Raw genomic sequence first — 20,612 nt, forward strand, 5'->3', positions numbered from 1 at the left:
TGACAGGAGTGCTCCAAGTGTTCCCATCCCCACCTGGTCACTGCAGGCATTTACAGCAGCTCGTGAGGGGATTATTATTCTTTTCTTAAAAAAAAAAAAAAAAAAAAAAAAAAAGCAATACATGTTTATTTAAAACAGAACACTGGGCCAAGGGGCGTTCACGGGCAGGTTAACCAGAAATGGAGCAGCTCAGAGCGGGGCCGGTTCTGCTGTCCGGCTCGGCGCCGCGGCTCCCGAGCTGTCCCCGTCAGAACTCGAAGGTGCCGAAGTGCGCGGTGCGGCCGCCGGCCTTGGGCTGCGGCTTGTACCCGATGCGGTCATTGATGAGCTGCTCGCGGCTCTTGTGCTCCGTGCCCAGCGCTCCGATCGCCGCCGCCTCCTCGCCCCCCGCCGCCGCCTCCGCCTCGTCCCGCTGCTTCCTGCGGCTCTGCGGGCGAACGGGCCGGTCAGCGCCGGGGGCGGGCCGAGCCCCCCGCGCCCGGCCCTGCGCGCACCTCCAGCTCCTTCCGCACGCTCTCGAACTCCTCGATATCGTCCAGCTTCAGCTCCAGCCGCGTCGGCTTCCGACGGAGCATCGCGACCGGCGACACCGCCACCCGCGACGGGACCGAGCGCTCCCGCCTCAGCGAGCCCCGCCCGCTCCCCCGCGCCTCCCGGCGTGCCCCGCGCGTTCTGCCCTTAAAGGGAACTACAGCTCCCGGCGTGCCCCGCGCGTCCCGCATTTAAAGGGAACTACAGCTCCCGGCATGCCCCGCGCGCGCCGCTCACCCCACTACAGCTCCCGGCGTGCCCCGCGCGTCCCGCCCTTAAAGGGCATTACATCTCCCAGCGTGCCCCGTCTTAAAGGGAACTACATCTCCCGGCGTGCTCCGCGCGCGCCGCTCACCCTGCCACACCTCCCGACATGCCCTGCGCGACCCGGAAGTGGCCGTGAGGCGCCGGAGCCCGTGTGCGGCGGGTCTCGCTCTGTCACGTTCTCTGGTTCCTGTTCCCGCTCCCTTTCCAGGCTTCTTTTCTCTTCCCGGTTCTGTTCCCGGTGCCGCTCCCGCCATGGCCACCGCTCGGGCTCCGGCGGCGCGCGGCGCGGCGCGGCCCCCCGAGGTGAGTGAGTGTCCGGGGATGGGGGCGGCTCCGGGCCCGTTCCCCGCACGGCAGCGCAGGAGCGGAGAGGCCGCGAGGTCTCTGTGTGGGGTTTGCGATGCACCGGTGCCACCGGAGCCATTGAAAGGAGCCCGCAGGCTGGCGTGTTTTCCTGCATTTGTACACAGTCCCGATTGCTCCGTTCACTTTCCCCAGCCTTGCAGGGAGGCGCTGGGAGATGCAGGATGGCATCGCTCCTCCTGTGCTGGCGCTCAGCAGGAGGAGAAAAAGCTTCGCTTTTTAAAAACTACCTCTGCAGATAGCAAATAATAGGGACACAACACTGCCTGACTTAAGCCCTTTAATGTGGCATTTTCCTTTCGTGCTTTGGCCTTTGGGCAAAAACCTCAATGTCCAGTGGCAGCTCCATCCCTGGAAATGTTCCAGGCCAGGTTGGACGGGCGTGGAGGAGCCCGGGATAGTGGAACCCTGGGGGGTCTTTAATGCCCCTTCCAAGCCAGAGAAATCTGCGATTCTGAGAGGGTCTGTGCACGGGCCAGCCCGGTTTTGCTGGCACAGCTGGGTTGTTGGTTGGCTCCTGTGTCCCACACGCTGCACACTGTCTCTCCCTGCAGCCCCCCAAGGCCAAGGCTGCCGAGGAGGGCGAGGCGCCCCCGGCCAAGCGGGCGCCCATCTTCTACGGGAGCCTGGAGGAGAAGGAGCGCGAGCGCCTGGCCAAGGGCGAGGCGGGGCTGCTGGGCAAGGAGGGCATGAAGGCTGCCATGGAGGCTGGCAACATCAACATCAGCTCTGGTGAGGCTGTGCAACCCCCTTTGTTATCCCTTCCCACTGATGCCTCCGCTCTCCGGGCATCACCTCAAAGCAGAGGGATGGGCGGCTCCTTGCTTGGATCCAGGGGCAGAGAGGCTGCCCAGGGAGCGTGTGGGGTGTCCCTCTCTGAAGACACACCCTGCTCTGGGTGGTCTCCCAGCCCCTGCAGTTCTGCAGTGGCTGTGCTGCTCAGGCTGTGTGTGTGCAGGGGAGGTGTTTGACCTCGAGGACCACATGAGCGAGCGGCAGGCCGAGGTGCTGGCGGAGTTCGAGCGCCGCAAGCGCGCGCGGCAGATCAACGTGTCCACGGACGACTCGGAGGTGAAGGCGTGTCTGAGGGCCCTGGGGGAGCCCATCACGCTCTTCGGAGAGGGGCCGGCCGAGCGCAGGGAGAGGTGGGTGTGCCCAGCACTGCTCTGCTGGCAGATGGGCTGTGGGAGGGATGGGCGTGTGCAGGGCAAGAGAAGGGTCTAGGGAGAGCTCAGAGCCCCTGCCAGGGCCTGAAGGGGCTCCAGGAGAGCTGCAGAGGGACTGGGGACAAGGGATGGAGGGACAGGACACAGGGAATGGCTTTTCCAGGATTACATGGGATATCAGGCAGGAATGCTTAAGTTTACTGCTGCAGGTCACATTTTGCACAAGAACAAAAATGTTGTTCCGTGTAGCACAGGTATAAATCCAGTGACAGAGGAGCAGCAGCTCAGCCTGAGGGGGAAACCAAAACCAGGGGACAATATTGTCCTTCTGTACCTCAGGGAAATGCTAGAACAGATTTAGATTCAAATGCTTTAAATTAGATATTAAGAAAACATCCTTCCCTGTGAGGGTGGGCAGGGCTGGCACAGGGTGCCCAGAGCAGCTGTGGTTGCCCCCTGGATCCCTGGCAGTGCCCAAGGCCAGGCTGGACACTGGGGCTGGAGCAGCTGGGACAGTGGGAGGGGTCCCTGCCATGGCAGGGGTGGCACTGGGTGGGCTTCAAGGTCCCTTTCAACCCAACCCAGTGTGAATTTCTGTTCTAAGAGCCCCAAGGCAGAGGGAATGTCACACTGGTATTTGTCAGGTGAGCTGGGAATTCACTGACTAAATCCAGCTTCATGACTCCTTTTCCAGGTTAAGGAACATCCTCTCAGTGGTCGGCACAGATGCATTAAAAAAGACCAGGAAAGATGATGACAGGTCAAAAAAGTCCAAAGAAGAGGTAAAGGTGTCCCCTGTCCCCTCTGTGCTGAGGGAAGGGTGGTACATCCAGGCTGGATACACCCAGGACTCCTGGCTTTGGCCAGCCTGTGGATTCTCATGTCATCCCTTCAGGCTTTTTTTCTGTGTTGCCCATTTCAGCAAACCTGTGGCAATGTTTGGTCTCAATGAGGAGCACCAAGTGTGGGTTTTACTCCCTGTGCTGCACTCAGTGTGCAAAGGAGAGCAGATGTGTGGGCTCTTACCTACTGTAGCAAGTCCCTTACTTTTGTTACTCTTGGAAAGAAAAAAAATACGTTGCTGCTGCTGCATCTGTTTCTGCCTTTAATTACTCTTTCTGTTTCTCTTCTCAGTCCATTTTACCTTATTTTTGAGCTGTACTGCAAGAAATAATTTCTGCAGCTCTGGGTTTTTCTTTGCTGGGTGATATGTAAACACCCAGTAAAGGGTTGTGTCAATAATTACATGTCAGTAAATGCAGTTGAGTTCAGCTGGAATGTTGAGTGAAGTGGCAGCATGTCAGGATTGGATCTGTAGGGCACAGAATTTGATTTATCTCTCCAAATCCCTTTTCCTGGGGCTTACAATTGTGCACAAGCCCCTTAAAAAGAGGCCAGAGCACAGCAGGGTTTGGGGGCAGGTGCTGGGAGGAGCTGAGGGGAATGAACACAGGGGCAGCAGCAGCAGAGCTTTTCCCTCAGTTTTATTCCTGTTTTCACAGTATCAGCAAACCTGGTACCACGAGGGCCCACGCAGTCTGAAAACAGCCAGGCTGTGGCTGGCCAACTACTCACTCCCCAGGTGAGAGAAAACAGCTCAGAGGAGGAGGGAGGGAATTTTGGCCAAAGGGAACCATGTTAGAAATTAGACACAAGAGAGTAAAGTTGCTTTTTTTCTTTCATGACCCTCCTCCCCCAAAGTTTAACTGTGAGAATACAGGGTTAGATTATTTTCTAAACTTAAATCCTCCTTTGTCTCTCTCTCCCTCCATCCTCTTGCTGTGGTAAGAGATGATGTATCATGAAATTGTGGAGGAATGCCTAAAAACTCTCCTTAGTTTGTACTAAGTGACTTTGAAGGCAGCTTAAAACATAATATGCTTCATTTGTTTTATGCCTTGGCTTCACCCAGTGCAACAACACTTCCTAAATTACCTGTTAGTTCTACTGTTGTTGGTACTGTGAAAATACCTCCCTTAGAAGTCACCATTCACAAGCTGAGAAACCAAATGTATGAAGAGATAAAACTCTATTTCTTGCAGTAATTTTAGAATTGCTAGTCTAGATAGATAGATAAATATTTTGTTTGGATATAATGTCTTTGATGGCCTTTCCATGTGGCCATCACTTCACCAAAATTCACTCCCATTTCATTTGTCAAATGCAAGTGCAGGTCCCATTGTGGGTAGCACAGGAAATCCAGGCAGTGGGGAGAGAAGTGCAGTGAGCCCAGAGCTTGAGCTGGCAGGGGCTGATCCAGCACTGGGGCAGGGCAGGGAAAGGCATTTCCTCCCAGTGCTGGGGGCTCTCTCCACCTCTGCTCTCCCCAGGGCGGCCAAGCGGCTGGAGGAGGCCCGGCTGCTCAAGGAGATCCCCGAGGCCACCAGGACATCCCAGAGGCAGGAGCTGCACAAATCCCTCAGGGTAGGTCTGGCAGCTGCCCCATCCTCCAAAGGGCTCAGCAGGGATTCAGCTGCCTGAGGTGCTGTCCAGATGCACACCTGTCTGCACTCTTGGGAAGTTCTGCTTTTGCTCTCTCTCCCTGTGTCAATCAGGCATGTTCAGATGCTGCAGGAGATGGAATTTGTCCCTGAGCATGGCAGAGGGATGCAGAGACACCCCTGCCTTGTCTTGCCTTGCCACTCACCTGTGAGGCTAAAGGAGTGTATTCCTGCCTTGGGCACAGGTTTGGGGAGCCAAGGGAAATGCCCAGTTCCAGGTGCTGAACATGGCTGGGATGACTCTGGGATGTCCTTTCTGAGCAGCTAAGCCAGATTCCCAGCTTAACCAGGCAGAGAGGCTCAGGCACAGCCTGTGCTACCCCCTAATCCTGTTTACTCCAGGGGATTTGCTTCTCCCCTCTGCCCTGTCTGTCTGGTTGGATTCTTTGGATGAGTTGTGGAAAGATGCCAAACTCCAGCTAGCTCTGTGTCAGAGCTGCAGCTGCAGAGCTCTGGGCTGGGGGTCACATGCCATGGGTGGCCCTGGGGGGGGCTGAGCTGTGTCCCCAGGCCATGCTGGGCCACTTGGGCCAGGCTGCAGCTGGAGTGGCTCTGAGGCAGCTCCTCCCTTTGAAAGTGACTTTCCAAAGGCCTCTGCCCTCTGTCCACATTTGCCTCCCTCAGCTCAAGCTTTGCCTGGGGATAGCTCTGGGCTGGATGCACTTCAGTCATTTATTGATGGTTTTCTTTGTAATTTTTACAGTCCTTGAATAATTTCTGCAGTCAGATCGGGGATGATCGCCCACTGTCCTACTGCCACTTCAGCCCCAACTCCAAACTCCTGGCCACAGCCTGCTGGTGAGACTGCAGGCAGCACCTGCTTTGGGGGCTGGGAGAGCACAGCAATGTTTCTGGAGGCTTAGGAATTGTGAGAGGCTGCTCTGAGCTCTCATCACGTCATTTTAGAGCTGAGCAGAGATTCATTGATCTGAGCAGGTTGAACAAGGAACACTGATCTGTTCCTTGATGTTCCATCTCCTCTGACATCCATTCCTTGTCTCCACAGGAGTGGGCTGTGCAAGCTCTGGTCTGTGCCTGACTGCAACCTGGTTCACACCTTGCGAGGTAGCGAGGGGCTCTCACTGAGCCTTTTGGTTCTTTTGTTCCTCTCTGTGCTGAGCTCCCACATCTCAATTACTTTCTGATTTAAAATGTTGTGTTTGGGCAGATTTCTGTCTTACTGAGAGCATCCCTTGGCTTGGGAGCATAGGAATGTGTCATGTAATAAGGGAGACCTGGCCTTTAGTTCAAATCTCAGCTCTAAGTTTGCTATTTCTGAACAGTTGGGTTTGGTTTCCACACCTAGTTTGAGTTACTTGAGTTACAAACAGCAGCAGTTTTGGGCAGGGCTCTTGACAACAGTGAGGTTCTTTGAGCAGTGGTCACCATTTGGACTAAATACAGGTGTGAGGACAAATCCTTTGATTCATACATTGAATTTTGTCTGCACTTTTAGGGTTCCAAACCTCGATGTTGGATGCTCTGCCATTGGTGCACCTGAAGGTGCAGTTTGGCTGGGGGTCACAGGGCAATGTCACCCAGGAGTGAGCACACAGTGGAAGTGTTTACTGGCACCTCTCTCACCAGTACCAAGGAAATTCTGCTATTCTGAAGAACTGCCCAGGATCCTGTAGCAGATTCTGAATTTTGGTTTTTCTTGCCCTTCAGGACACAGCACCAACGTGGGGGCAATCGTGTTCCACCCCAAGGCCACGGTGTCCCTGGACAAGAAGGATGTCAGCCTGGCCTCCTGTGCAGCTGATGGCTCTGTCAAACTCTGGAACCTGGAAAGGTCAGAACTGTTCCAGGTGTGCACAGCTGCAGCATTGCTGTGCTGGGGTTTATTCCATGTTCCTGCAGACATTTACCATCCTCCTGCCAATATGACCTTTTCTTGTAGTTACCCCAGTGCACTGCCTGGCCTCAGTTGTGCCAGCCTCTTCAGCAGGAAGAGAGATCACCCTGACTAGGGAGTCAAGGTGAGGGAGATTGTCTGACAGGGATTGAGGCAGAATTGCTGCTGGGCATTGGTGAGCTGCTGGGGCTGATGGATGGAAGGTTTGGGGATTGCTTCATTCAAACATCTCAGTTAGGAGAAAATTTCCCCTCTTGGATATTAAGAAATGAATTTTGGGTGGTTAAAAAGCACTGGGACTTGGAGAGGGATTGACCAAATACAAGACCAGGCATAAAAACTTCTGCCTGTGCTGCAAACAAGTGGCTGTCACCTCACAGAGCAGCTCTGGCAGATGGGCAGCACCTCTCAGGCCTGGGAGGAGGAGACTGGTTCAGATACTGAGCCTCTGCATCAGCTGATTGAGAAGTGGAGCCTGCAGTGCTCCTGGGAAGGGCAGGCAGCTCCCAGAGCCCCAGTTGTTTATCCATAGCTGAAAATCACAGTTCCTAACAGCAAAAGTGTCTCTGTGCAAAGGGACAGGGAGTTGTTAGGCTCATGTGACCACATCTTAATTAACCTGTTGGAAAGAAACTTCACTGCTGTTCAGATCCTGTGTGAAGGCTCCTGACCTGCTGCCTGTCATTCTGGGAGAATAAATATTCCTTCATCCTGTCTCCCTGCATCCTTCAGAGCAGCAGGAGTTGCTGCAGTTCAGGGTGTTGTATTCTCAGAACTCCCTGCAGTTTAGGCAGTCTGTGGTTTGTTTCTGTACTTCTAAAACTGCTAATGACAGAGGCCTTGTTAATTTTCATTAATCATCATCATCATCCCAGGAGATCTCTACAACCAACAGGAGGTGTGGAGAAGGGTTTCACTGAGAGCTGTGTGACTCAAAGGCAGAATTCAGAGTCTCTGGCTACAGCTGTCCTGTTCTGCCTGGTTTGCTTTGATCAGCAGGGTTTTGCTGCCATCCCAAGGTGCAGAGGCAGAGTGCAGAGTGCAGAGCAGGGCCAATGGCTGGTTTGTGTTGCAGTGACGAGCCGGTGGCAGACATCGAGGGACACAGCATGCGAGTGGCGCGTGTGATGTGGCACCCGTCCGGCCGCTTCCTGGGCACCACCTGGTACGGACACCTGGGCACTGCCCTCACCATCACCCTGGGCTGCCAGGGCTTCCCACAGCAGGGAGGGCATGGCCACTGGTGACCACAGCTGGCTGTGGCAGTGGCAGTGACATTAGGTCATTGGGGTTCCTATCTCTACCCCTGTGTGAGACACTCTTGGTCTCAGGTGGGAATAAAATGCTCCCAGAGTTGGTGAAATATCCTGTTGTTCTCTTGGAGTTATATGGAGACCAGGGAAGGTTTAGACTGGATACTGGGGAAAAAATGTCTTCACAGAAAGGGTGGTCTGGCACTGGAACAGGCTGCCCAGGGGTGGAGTCACCATCCTGGAAGTGTTCAAAAAGCATCCAGATGTGACACCTGGGGACAGGGGTTAGTGGTGAATGTGGTGGTGCTGGGTTAACACTTGGACTCGATGGTCCTGCAGGGCTTTTCCAGCCCCAGTGACTCTGTGACTTACCGAGTGCTTTGTCCCTGCAGCTACGACCACTCGTGGCGCCTGTGGGACCTGGAGGCGCAGGAGGAGATCCTGCACCAGGAGGGGCACAGCAAGGGCGTCTATGACATCGCCTTCCACACCGACGGCTCCCTGGCCGGCACGGGGTCAGTGCCCTGGCTCTGCATGGCTGGGAACCCTTGCCCAGGGCTTGCTGTCACCCAGGGGTTCCTGCTGGGGGATGGCTCCCACTGCCAGAGGGCAGGGCTGGGTGGGATACTGGGAAGGAACTGTTCCTGGCACAGGGTGCCCAGAGCAGCTGTGGCTGCCCCTGGATCCCTGGCAGTGTCCAAGGCCAGGTTGGACATTGGGGCTTGGAGCAGCCTGGGACAGTGGGAGGTGTCCCTACCATGGCAGGATGAGCTGTAAGGTCCCACCCAGTCCAGCTCAGTGCGATCCTGTGATTGCAGAGGCCTGGATGCCTTTGGCCGGGTGTGGGACCTGCGCACAGGCCGCTGTATCATGTTCCTGGAAGGACACCTGAAGGAGATCTACGGGATCAACTTCTCCCCAAACGGGTAAGGAGGGAGCTAGCACTGATGTGGGAGCTCTGAGTGCAAACCCCACTCCCTAACACTGCTCTGCCTCCCCTCCTTGGCAGGTACCACGTGGCCACGGGCAGTGGGGACAACACGTGCAAGGTGTGGGACCTGCGGCAGAGGAAATGCATCTACACCATCCCTGCCCACCAGAACCTGGTCACCGGCGTCAGGTTCGAACGTGAGTCCCTGCTGCTCCCCAGCCCTGCCTCCAGCAGCTCAAAGGCACACCTGCAGCTCTGCAAGGCCTGTGCTGCTGAGCAGAAATGTCATGTTTTCATTTGCAAGTCACATTCTTACACTCCCCTTTCCTCCTGTGCAGCCAACCATGGGAATTTCCTGCTCACGGGCGCCTACGACAACACGGCCAAGATCTGGACCCACCCTGGCTGGTCCCCACTGAAGACCCTGGCAGGGCACGAGGGGAAGGTGATGGGGCTGGACATCTCCCTGGATGGGCAGCTCATTGCCACCTGCTCCTACGACAGAACCTTCAAGCTCTGGACAGCCGAGTAGCTCAGAGGGACAGGGACTTTAAGGACTTTTGGTTGCTTTTTTATATTAAAGAACAAAATAGGAATACAATGTGTTACAGCAGCTGTAGTCATGGCTGCTCTGGTGTTTGGGTGTGTTTGAAGCACCAGTGTTGGCCTGGGCTTGGTTGGCATCAAGTCTTGGGGCATTTCCCACTTTTTGGACTGTTTTTATACTGCAGGTACACTTACTGCTGTAATTTTGATCTGTGTATTTCTATCCTCCCTTCCAAGTTCAGCTCCCAGATGTCCTCCAAACATCTGCAGTACCCACAGAGCACCTCAGGTTTGGTGTGTAGTTCAGCTTCTGTTACTGCCTTTCTCACCTTCCTTTTTGGTAGGTGTGTGACTTGAAACTTTGATTTGGAATTAGAGAGAGAGCTCAGAGGAAAAGGCACGTGGTGCCCTCCTTCCCCTGCCTCAGGGGTGTCTCTGTTAGGAGATCTGCATCCTCCTGGATTCACTTAAAGCAGATGTCCAAGGCCAGGAAATCTTTTCCAGGTATCACCTTGTGTTCTACTCCTTGAGTTGTCCCATGGACTGGGTGTTGCAAATCCATGTCAGCATCTCCTGTTCAGGGTTTGCTGTGTGAGGTCACTCAGTGTAGGATTGTCTTGTTCTGCCCTGCCCTGGGGTGAGCTTTTGTACTTTTGTTTAAATTGAGGTTTTGCAAATGTTGTATCCTGGAAAACCTAAACAGGTTTTGAAGTATATTCTGGGATCTGAGTCTCACAAAGAACTGAGAAATTACAGGACTTCCACAATGCACAGTTTGATTTCTGCTGGTGTACAAACCACCTGAGGAGGGGTGAGGTCATTGGTTCAGCCTGGAGAAGGAGAGGCTGAGGGGATTTATCAGAGTCTGCAGCTCATCCTGAGGGGCAGCTCTGATCTCTGCTCTGTGACAGGGGCAGGAGCTAGGGAATGGCTGGAGCTGGGCCAGGTCAGGCTCAGGCTGGAGCTCAGGGCAAGGCTCTTCCCTCCCCCAGAGGTGCTGGCACTGCCCAGGCTCCCCAGGGAATGGGCACGGCCCCGAGGCTGCCAGAGCTCCAGGAGCGTTTGGACACCAGGGATGGACAGGCTGGGATTGTTGGGGGGTCTGGCCAGGGACAGGGGCTGCACTGGCTGATCCTGGGGGGTCCCTCCAGCTCAGGGGATTGTGATTGGATGAAAACCTTCAGGAGTAGAGAAGATGGGTTCACCTCCCTGTTGTCAGCTGGAGAGCAGCTCTCTGTTCCTTGGCACTGTCAGCACAGTTCTTTCAGGGAAAATATGATGGAATGAGAGGCCAGTAACTAACACAGAAGAATTATTTAATTACAGTCTCTGCTAGTCCAAGCCCAGGTCCAGCTGTGTGCCTGGTGCTCAAGTATCTGTCCCTTGGTCCTCTGTCTCATATCCTCCATCTGGCTACAGGGAGAAAGTGCAGGAGGCTCAGTCGTGAGCAAGAGCTTGGCTTGAAAGGTCCCTGGGTTTGGCTTTTCTCCTGGACGGCTCCGGTGCCTCCTCATCACCCACAAATCAACCAGCAACTCTCCCAGCCCTGCTGCCATGTCCCACAGGCACAGAGTCCCTGCTGCCCACTGTCAAGGCAGCTCCTGGGGGTCACATCCCCTCCAGGGCCAGTGTCTGACAGGTGTTCAGTGCTCAGAACACTGCCACCTCCTCCAGGGACAGTGTCTGACAGGTTCCAGTGTCTCAGGTTCAGTGCTCAGAACACTGCCAGCTCCTCCAGGGACAGTGTCAAGACAGGTTCCAGTGTCTCAGGTTCAGTGCTCAGAACACTGCCAGCTCCTCCAGGGACAGTGTCAGACAGGTTCCAGTGTCTCAGGTTCAGTGCTCAGAACACTGCCAGCTCCTCCAGGGCCGGCTGGGCGCCGCCCCTCACCCGCAGCACGTGGATGCCGGAGTTGGAGCTGGCGCAGAGCAGGGTGGAGCTGTCACACGCAGCCAGCGAGGCCAGGGCTCCCGAGCCCTCCAGGCACAGCGTGGCCAGGCAGGCTGCAAGGCAAGGGACAAGGGAGGGAGGCTGGCTTTGCTGAGATGAGGCAGGGACACACCAACCTCCCCTCTCCAGACTGTTCTCCTCAGGTGGGTGAGCTGCTGCCCTCACTGTGCTGGATCCACTCATCTCTTCCCCTGGAACAGACTCTCACCCCTGTGCATTGCCCAGTCAGGCAGTGGCTGACAGGGATCCAGGCTGGGCTCAGGCTCTGCCCCCTCCTGGCAGAGGAAGCAGGACTACAGACCCCACTGGGCACAGCTGCAGGGTGTACCTGCAGCCATTTCCAACACACCTTTTTCTCCCAAATTTCTTACTGTTTTCCTAAGGGCTGTGCTACACTCACCACATAGTTTTGATAAATCTCCAAAAGGGAAGGAGAAATAAAATTTACCATATCCAGTGCCACATGAGCCTTTCTGTTTGTGTCTGTTATTAGACCCCTGAAGACAGTTTGTGCAGAGACCCCAGCCCCAGGCTGAGCTGCAAACAGAGCTGCATTTGGCCTGGACCCAGAGGCAGCTGCCTCTGCTGGTGCCCTGCTCTTCCCAGAGCAGCTGGATTATGGCTCACCCAGCTGGGAAGGCAAGAGGATCAAAGCTGCTGCCAGCCCCACATCCACCTTGGGTGCACAGACACCAGGAAAAGGAACAGGTGAGAGAACAGAAGGTCTCTCTCTGCAGGAGAGCCTCAGGTTTCTATTTTCAGCCCATCTTAATAAAGTCCCCTTTGAGAGGGGCTTAGCCCTGGGGCGTGTCTAATGCTGTGAACCTGAACAGCTCCCAGGAGGTCTCTGCCTGCAGCACAAGGGTTACTAAGAACCTGCTGCTGAGGCAGGGCTAGGCAGGCAAACAAACACCTTTGGGTCCAGCCCTGGGAGGGACTCATCCTCACCACAACGTTTAACCCCAAAATGCCCTTCAAGAGGACAACCAAAATGAGGGTTGACAAAAATGACAGCCCTCTGTCCTCCAGCACAAATTCTGTTCCTTACTACCTTCTACTTGTACCTGCAGAAATCTCTGGAGTTCCCCTGATCTTTTTGATCATTTTTCCTCTCATGGTTTATCTCTGATGTATCTTTAAAAGCTGCCTGGTAGCTCTTCCTTTTAGCTGAGGGAAAATCCATGTAATCTCTGATGTGCAGCCCCTTCATGTTTGTTGAGCCCTGGGGCATTTCTTCACCCTGCCCTGCAGCTGGCTTGGAGTGAGCTCCAGAGATTGCAGCACTGACCCTGCCCATCACCACCAGGAGACAGAACTGATGGAAGTGGGTTTGTTATCCAGGAGAAAGGAACAGGGAGCAGGCAGGAGCCTCCCCTACCTGCAGAGTCTTGGTCCCAGACCTTCACCGTGCTGTCGCTGGAAGATGTGGCAATGCTGGGGGGGAGGGCGGGGCCCCGGGGCAGGAAAACACACGAGGTGGTGGTCTGGAAATGTCCTTTGTACTCACACACCCGGCTCCTGGTCTGCCTCAGGTCCCAGAGCTGCAGGAAACAGGCAGAGGTAGAGCCCCAGCTCTGCCAGCACCGAGTTTTTACCGAGACATGAAGGTGAGCTGGGATAAAAGAGTTCCTCACCAACCCTCAGAGTACCATGGCTACTGCCTTGTCCCTGCTCATGCTCACAGTCCTGGAGAACATCAAGCCCAAAGGCTTTTCACCGCTGGTAACTGAGCACATGGCCACACCCATCAGAGCCAGGTGAGAAGTGTCCACCCTGGGATGGGATAGTTTCATCCTCTTGACCCTCACACACAGGGCAGAAATTGCAGGATTGCACAGGATCCCTGACAGGCTTTCTGCAAGAACCTTGTGTTCCTTAGTGCCATCCATTGCTTTTTTCATGTGTTTTACTGAAATTAAATTCCAGACTGGTTGGGGTGGAAGAAACCTTAAAGAACCTTAAAGAGTTTCAACTCCCTGAAATGGGCACAGATGCTGCTCATTAGATCAGGGAGCTCCAAGCCCCATTGATGCCTTAAGTTCTGAGTTTTCTGTTCTGCTTTTCTGTTGTCCTTAGGGTGAGGAAGACAACATAGTCCAATTTCAGCTATTAACTCAAGGGCAGTTTCTTCAAACTCCAGGCCCTCAGCATAAACAACATGAAAACAGGAGGGTGGACCAGCAAGCAGGCAAGGAGGATGAAACCTTACAATTTGGGACTGTTAATTGGATGGTTGACTCCTATATGCAAATAGACTAAAATCTATAGAGATGTGAGATCATGTGACCAAGCCCTCCTTAGCTTCCACCTTGGAGCCATCCAGGCAGGGCAGGGGCCACACTGTGGCACTGGTACTGTCAGGGTGTGCCCTTTGAAGGCCTCTCAATAAATACCCATTTTATTCCCCCTAACTCTGTGTAGTCTCTGCTCCAGCTCCTCCAGGCATCACCATCCAGCCTTGCCTTGGACATGTCCAGGGACAAATCCCGTTGGTTTAATCCGGAGGAATAACTGCTGATGTTCCCTGAGCAGAACTTCCCAAAGGGACAGGCAGAAGACAGCAAGCCCTGGCTGGTGCCACTGAGCCCCAGAGCAGTGCTGCTGTGGGGCACAGGAGCAGAGCCAGCCTGGCTGGGATGTGCACTCACGGTGGCCTCGGCGCCGTGGCCGGCGCAGCCGCTGCTGCTGCTCAGGCAGTAGCGCCCGTCCTGGCTGGCGTCACAGCACGTCTGCATGTGCTGCTTGGCTGGGAACGTGTGTGCCACCTGCAGCTCCCGGCTGTCCCACACCCTGCAGGAACAACAGAGCCCAGGGGACCCTGAGGCATCATCACCACTGTCCCTCTGTGCCCTCCCACACACCACACGCTATTCTGGCTGCTCCCAAACTCTCCCTGCATTTATCCGTGCTGGATCCCTCTTCACCTTTCTGTCTCACAAATTCTCCTTTTCACCTGCAGTCACCACCCATAACTGCTCCCAGCCTGGCAGGACATTGTCCTCCAAAGCCCAGGTGAGCTGGCAGGTAGCTTTTAGTCACACCAGCAGTGGTCATGACAACCAACTACACAACGGCCCCATGTGCCTCAGGCTGTACCTCCCTTCTCTCTGGCCACAGGGAGAATTTACCTGGTGGTTTTATCCTCTGAGGTCTGGATGACATAAGGCTCCCCAGGAACCCAGCACAGGTGTGTGACCTGCAGAGAGGGAAGGATGAGCAGGAGCCACCTCTGTGTGCAGCCCAGGCTGTGTCTGCCTGAGGATGGAGCCACTGAGCTCCCATCCTCTCCCTCCTCCTGCCTGGTTGGAAATGTTGCATGAAGACATTTGCTGCTCCCCTGCCAGTCCAGCCCCAGTGGGGCTCCTGGGGGTGACTGAGGCTGGCAGGTGCCAGCAGCAGGACACAGAGCCATGGGAACAGGGACAGCACCAGGGGTGTCACCCACAACAGCTCTGGGCTGGTACAGGAGAGAATGCAGCCCCACTGCACAGGGCTTGTTCAGCCTGGAGAAAAGGAGACTCAGGAGGATCTTCTGGCTCTCCACATCTCCCTGACAGGAGGGTGAAGCCAGGTGAGGGTCAGGCTCTGCTCCAGGGAACAAGCAATGAGAAGAAATGGCCTCAAGTTGTGCCAAGAGATGTTTAGGTTGGATATTGGGGGAAATTTCTTTGCTAAAAGGGTGGTCAGGCATTGGCAGAGGCTGCCCAGGGCAGTGCTGGAGGGATTTGGAAGACAGGTAGATGTGCCACTTGGGGATATGAGTTAGTAGCAGCTAAGGCAGCACTGGGGGAATGGCTGGACCCTGTCTTAGAGGTTTTTTCCAACCTCAGTGATTCCATGATTCTGTGTGCTTCCAAACAGCTCTGAGAGCACTAATATATTGCCATGAGTCCCTTGGTACCTTTGTGCTCCCAGGTTTGTTGTTACCTGGAGCAGGTTACAGCCTCAAGCTGAGCCTGCCCAGGTGCAGTGTCCCAAGGGCTCCCTTGGGCACCAGGCTCACAGCAAATTCTCTCTGCACAGCTCCATGTATGAAATAACCACACAGGCAGGGGGGTGTTGGGATGGGATTTGAGGAACCAGCAGATCCTACCAGATTCCTGGAGATTGCAGCTCTGCCCAGGCACTCCCCAGTCTCAGTGTCCCACTTGCACACGGTGTTGTCCCGGGAGCCCGTGCACAGCTGGGAGGCATCTGCACCCACAGGTACCATCAGAAACAAGGCAGGAAACACTGCCAGGCAATCCCTGGGGACTGGGAGTGTGCTGTCCCTCACCTGGGCTCACAGCCAGTCCTGTAACAACCAGGTCATGTCCTGGGAAGTGCTGGCTTGGCCCCAAAGGCCCGTGCAGCTCCCACATCATCACTGTCTTGTCCCGGGACGCGCTGAAGACTCTGCTGGAGTCAGGGGCTGAGGTGACCTGCAAGGACCAGAAGGAGCTGCTCATCCTCCCACCCAGTTCACAGGGGGAGCAGAACTCTGCTGCTGGCCTGCCACAGCCCAGCACACACAGGAACATGGCTGGGGAGAGCCCGGCCTCCCAACCCTGTCCCTTATCCCCTCAGAGCCAGGGATGGAGGATGGGTACTCTCAGGTCTTGTTCTTAGAAACCATTCATTCATTTTACAGAGAAACTTCCTTACAAACCAAATGATCCCAGTGCACAGTTGTTTTGAGCACTGAGGTGAACAAAGCCCCTTTTGCCTTTGCAGTACCCTGCAGAGGGGCACTGGCCACACCACACACAGCTACAGCCCCTCTGCACATCTGCTCTCCCAGAAGCCTTCTTGGCTTTGTCATCCCAACCCCAGAAAGGAAATTATAGTCCTGCTATTCCCAGAATATGCCAGGTATGACACATGGTATGGATATTCCCAGAATATATCAGGCAGGTACAGCTGATTTGGGAAATAACATCAAGCCTAGCAGAATGAGACCTGAAGAAAAGTGAAAAGGAACTCTGCATCAAAAACTTGACCTCATGATCCATCCTGAGCTTTTGCTGCAGTCTCTTGGAGGGGAAGACAAGCTCACATCCAGACTTCCTGCAGCCCTGTTTATTCTGGATGCAACACCCCATGCTGCTTCCACAAATATCTGTTGGATCTTGGAAAAAACCTAATGTGTTCTGATCACAGAATCATTAATCCTTAAGTTTGAAAAAGACCTTTAAGGTCATCAAGCCCAACAATCCCCAGCTGGATAGCAGGAATACCCTGATCCCACCTTTCTGTGTGGGTGACTAACCAGTGCTCCCTCATTCCAGGCCCCCCAGCTCCTGAGGGGACCCAGCACTCACCTTGGTGACCTCGCGCTCGTGGCCGATGAAGCGGCGCAGGGCAGCCCCAGATCTCCAGCTGGACACAGCCACGCTCTGCAGGGACAGGAACAGGGACAGGGGTCAGCAGGAGCAGGGCAGGGAGGATTTTTCACATCCTTGGTTACACCATACCAAGATTTGTGCACAGTCCACAGGACAGGGAACAGGCTCCTCTGGTTTTCAGCTCCCAGAGCATGTACAGCTGTCCTTACAGACAAGTGATGTAAGAGTCAGTGTGGCCATCCCAAGCCTGGGTGGGAGCATTTGATGTGAAATGAGCTCTGGAGAGGTTACAAAACTTGACTCCATGTGCTTCAGTGCGTGCCCTCACTCTAAGCTCATCTTTCCTTTCCAAATCCAGGGACCGACCTAGCTACCATCCACAGAAATGTTCAACGCTCACATTTCAACCTCATTTTTGAAGCTGTTGGTATGTTTTCCCATGCAGGGGACACCTCACCTTATCCCTTCCTCCTGAGACGCACAGGTCCGGTGTGAGAGCAGCCACAGAGGTGACGGCGCCGGTGTGGGCGGGGCTGTGCTGCCCCGAGGCTCCGGCTGCCCAGTGTCCCGCGGAGCCCTCGGCCCTGCAGACACAGACACAGGCACAGACACACAGACACAGGCACACACAGACACACAGACACAGACACAGGCACAGACACAGACACAGACACACACAGACACACAGACACAGACACAGGCACAGACACAGGCACAGACACAGACAGACACACAGACACAGGCACAGACACAGACAGACACACAGACACAGGCACAGACACAGACACAGACACAGACACAGGCACACACAGACACACAGACACAGACACAGGCACAGACACAGGCACAGACACAGACACAGGCACAGGCACACACAGACACAGACACAGGCACACACAGACACACAGACACAGACACAGGCACACACAGACACAGACACAGGCACACACAGACACACAGACACAGACACAGGCACACACAGACACACAGACACAGACACACAGACACAGACACAGGCACAGACAGACACAGACACACAGACACAGGCACAGACACAGACACAGACACAGACAGACACACAGACACAGGCACAGACACACAGACACAGACACAGACAGACACACAGACACAGGCACAGACACAGACACAGACACAGGCACACACAGACACAGACACAGACACAGGCACAGACACAGACAGACACAGACACACAGACACAGGCACAGACACAGACACAGGCACACACAGACACACAGACACAGACACAGGCACAGACACACAGACACAGGCACAGACACAGACACAGGCACACACAGACACACAGACACAGGGACAGGCACAGGCACAGACACAGACACAGCACAGGCACAGGCACAGGCACAGGCAGACACAGACACACAGACACAGGGACAGGCACAGGGACAGGCACAGGGACAGGCACAGGGACAGGCACAGGCACAGACAGACACAGGCACAGACACGGCACAGACACAGCACAGACACAGACAGGCACAGACACAGACACAGACACAGCACAGCAGCAGCTGCATGGGCTGCCAGGCAGTGCCAGCTGCCATTCCCTGCCACCTCTGCCATCCTCTGGCATGACAGCATCTGTCTTAGAGAGCCAGAGAAAGGCTGTGAGTGAGATAGAGCATGGAGCAGACCTATCCCAGCTCTAGAACTGCTGAATATTTGTTTCAGAAGAAAAGAGATTCTGATCTCAGCAGCCTCCACAGTCACTCACAAGGATCAGGCCCTGCTGCTCTTTGCAGTGACACCTCCCTGGCCACAAGTCCCTCCTGCTGGCACCCTGTGCTGCTCTCCAGGCATAGATCCCTCTCCCTGCTGCCAGGGACTGAATTATTTCATCTTGGCCATGAAAGCTGGTGACAGGCTCTGAAGGCACTACAAAGTAGTTTGGGTATTTGGGCCAAAGAGCCACTCCTGGAGCTGCTCCCCTTCAGAGCTCTGCCTCAGCCATCACAGAGCACAGTCCCTGGCCAGGGTTATGTGCTTGGCCAATCCTGTGAGTGACACTTGGGCTTTTGGTCCTCACATAAGTGAGGGTTAGAAATCAAAACCTTGATTAAACATCCAGTAATGAAACTAAAACCCTGTTCTTGCTGTATTGTCTGGTCTTTTGTGTTCTCTCTTCACTCTCACATCTGGTTTATTAGCAAAACCTGATCTCCCAGCATTGCTTTACCTGTATTTGCTGGTGTGGAAGCTGATTTTACTCTGCAGTTCCCCCATAGCCCTGGCAAGGAGCAGGCAGTGGTGGGTGTCACATCAGCACCTCGGGCACCTGCTGTGGGGACACAACCTGTGAGTGAGGGGACATGGCATCAGCAGGGATCCAGAGGGGTTTCTGTTTGTCACACACACAGGATAAGGTGCTGCTAATGTGTTATCTACATCCTAACTCCATTCAGAGCAAGAGGAAAACCTCAGAGGAGGAGACACCTGGAGGTTATGAGTGGAACCCTCAGCTTAGAGCAGTGCCAGCAGCACTGGGACCTCACACTGAGCTTAAAAATGCCAAGGCTTGGAGAGGCCACAGCAGAGATGGAGCTGCTGCCTTTATTCTTTACACCTCCTCTTACTCCTGCATCTGGTCTGGACTTCCATAAACCCTGGAGACCCAGTTTTTGGCTTGGTGAAAGCAAACACCTTCAGACTTGTACAACAACTGGTGAGACCAAGTGCAGGCACAGGCAGCCTCAGCTGAGCCAGCCTGGCAATACCTGAATTGATCTTTCCATGAGCTGAGGAACACTTTGGGAAGAGTTTCCCTGTCCAAACACCAACTCCAGGCAAAGCAAGACCACGTGGATAACACAGATGCATCCAGCAAACACGTGCTGGCCAGGCTGTGTCCAGGCTGCCCCATCCTCCCAAGAGGGGTCAGCACAGCCAGACCCTGCAGCAGATCCAGCAGATCCATCCAGGAGCAGCAGCATCTCCCCCATGTGCTCACAGCTCACAGACTGAGCAGAAACCAGCCTCAGTGACAGTGAATTGCCACAGACAATAAGTGGCTGCTGCTTAGCTCGAGGCACACTAATTGGATTTACTCTGCTGGCATGCCCATCTTCCATGGCTGTAGCATTTTACTAATGAAATCAGAGAAAAAACCCTCCAATTTTCTTTTTCCAGCAAAAAACTGCTTGAGGGTTCTGCCCACAAAAAAAAAAAGCACCACAAAACCCCCATGAAAACCAAATCCTGAAAGCACTGAGCAAAAGGGGTTGGGTTTCTACAAAATTCCCTTTCTAATTTTACCCTGACAGTCTTTGTGATTAGCAATTTGTAATACCCAGTTAATCTCCTGCTGTTCTATCCATAAGTTTGCATGTTCCACAGATGTGAGGAATGATCAATCTCACAGCTGAGAGGCTGTGTTAATCTGGCAATTTATTCTTTCAATCCATCAGGAACATGATTTTTCTCTGACAATGGGAGAACTCTGGAAGTTGCAAAACAAGATTCTTGGAAAAGCTAAGGCATGAATTCTGCATTTTTAATTCTGATGGTTACCATTTCCAACCCAGAGTTAGTTAATGTTCATTCCTACCTGCACATCAGCTCAGTGGGAGCTGGCAGAGGCTGAGGTGACTGCAGGGAAGGTGGAGCTTTGTCCTGTGTCTCACTGTTCTCCTGTCCCTTCCTCACTGCAAGAAAGAGCAGATTCTTATGTATCCTGGATGAGAACAGTGCTCAGGCAGGATGTTAATCCAAGGCTTTGCTGTCTGTATCCCAACACACATTTATCCATCAGCTGCTCCACCACAAAGCTCTAAGAACTCAGGGATCCTACAACAACTGATCCACACCAAGTTCACCTCCAGCAGCCTGAGTTTCATGCTGGAGGATGCCCTTATCCTTCCTTCCCCCCAAATGCACTGCTTGACAGAAATAAAC

At 54.2% G+C, this 20,612-nt stretch overlaps 3 protein-coding genes across 4 annotated transcripts; 1 reads left to right on the forward strand and 2 right to left on the reverse strand.

Annotated features, from left to right (window-relative positions):
* Window positions 1–247: 247 nt before the first annotated feature.
* On the reverse strand, window positions 248–662 carry CDC26 (cell division cycle 26; the record flags this gene model as incomplete). The annotated part of the gene is made up of 2 exons (XM_079324547.1): window positions 495–662; window positions 248–427 (listed from the first exon to the last, which is right to left on the reverse strand). The coding sequence occupies exons 1-2, from the start codon at window positions 573–575 to the stop codon at window positions 248–250; spliced, it is 261 nt and encodes an 86-aa protein (XP_079180673.1). The 5' UTR covers window positions 576–662.
* Window positions 663–835: 173 nt separating this feature from the next.
* On the forward strand, window positions 836–9,701 carry PRPF4 (pre-mRNA splicing tri-snRNP complex factor PRPF4). Its single transcript, XM_079324548.1, has 14 exons — window positions 836–1,101; window positions 1,716–1,893; window positions 2,120–2,306; window positions 3,022–3,109; window positions 3,830–3,909; window positions 4,658–4,751; window positions 5,532–5,626; window positions 5,835–5,893; window positions 6,497–6,620; window positions 7,759–7,848; window positions 8,329–8,451; window positions 8,755–8,862; window positions 8,946–9,064; window positions 9,206–9,701. The coding sequence occupies exons 1-14, from the start codon at window positions 1,051–1,053 to the stop codon at window positions 9,397–9,399; spliced, it is 1,590 nt and encodes a 529-aa protein (XP_079180674.1). The 5' UTR covers window positions 836–1,050; the 3' UTR covers window positions 9,400–9,701.
* A 1,549-nt stretch (window positions 9,702–11,250) lies between these two features.
* On the reverse strand, window positions 11,251–20,411 carry WDR31 (WD repeat domain 31). 2 transcript variants are annotated; one of them, XM_079324103.1, is made up of 10 exons: window positions 20,266–20,411; window positions 18,898–19,014; window positions 17,146–17,272; window positions 16,665–16,739; window positions 15,641–15,785; window positions 15,458–15,558; window positions 14,493–14,560; window positions 14,013–14,154; window positions 12,743–12,905; window positions 11,251–11,417 (listed from the first exon to the last, which is right to left on the reverse strand). In XM_079324103.1, the coding sequence occupies exons 2-10, from the start codon at window positions 18,942–18,944 to the stop codon at window positions 11,257–11,259; spliced, it is 1,029 nt and encodes a 342-aa protein (XP_079180229.1). In that variant the 5' UTR covers window positions 18,945–19,014; window positions 20,266–20,411; the 3' UTR covers window positions 11,251–11,256. The 2 variants fall into 2 exon arrangements, 1 of the variants encoding a protein (XP_079180229.1); XR_013776572.1 differs by having other exon boundaries at window positions 11,413–11,528; window positions 11,765–12,905.
* Between the last annotated feature and the right edge of the window lie 201 nt (window positions 20,412–20,612).

The sequence above is a fragment of the Erithacus rubecula genome (genome assembly GCF_903797595.1).
Source record: "Erithacus rubecula genome assembly, chromosome: 21".
NCBI lineage: Eukaryota > Metazoa > Chordata > Aves > Passeriformes > Muscicapidae > Erithacus > Erithacus rubecula.

Coding starts and splice junctions, on each gene's coding strand:
- PRPF4 (XM_079324548.1), top strand. CDS start 1,051: ATGGCCACCGCTCGGGCTCCGGCGGCGCGCGGCGCGGCGCGGCCCCCC. Junction 1,102..1,715: donor GCGCGGCGCGGCCCCCCGAG/GTGAGTGAGTGT, acceptor CTCTCCCTGCAG/CCCCCCAAGGCCAAGGCTGC. Junction 5,894..6,496: donor CCTGGTTCACACCTTGCGAG/GTAGCGAGGGGC, acceptor CTTGCCCTTCAG/GACACAGCACCAACGTGGGG.
- WDR31 (XM_079324103.1), bottom strand. CDS start 18,944: ATGGGGGAACTGCAGAGTAAAATCAGCTTCCACACCAGCAAATACAG. Junction 16,740..17,145: donor TCTCAGGAGGAAGGGATAAG/GTGAGGTGTCCC, acceptor CTGTCCCTGCAG/AGCGTGGCTGTGTCCAGCTG. Junction 15,559..15,640: donor AGGACTGGCTGTGAGCCCAG/GTGAGGGACAGC, acceptor CTGTGGGTGCAG/ATGCCTCCCAGCTGTGCACG.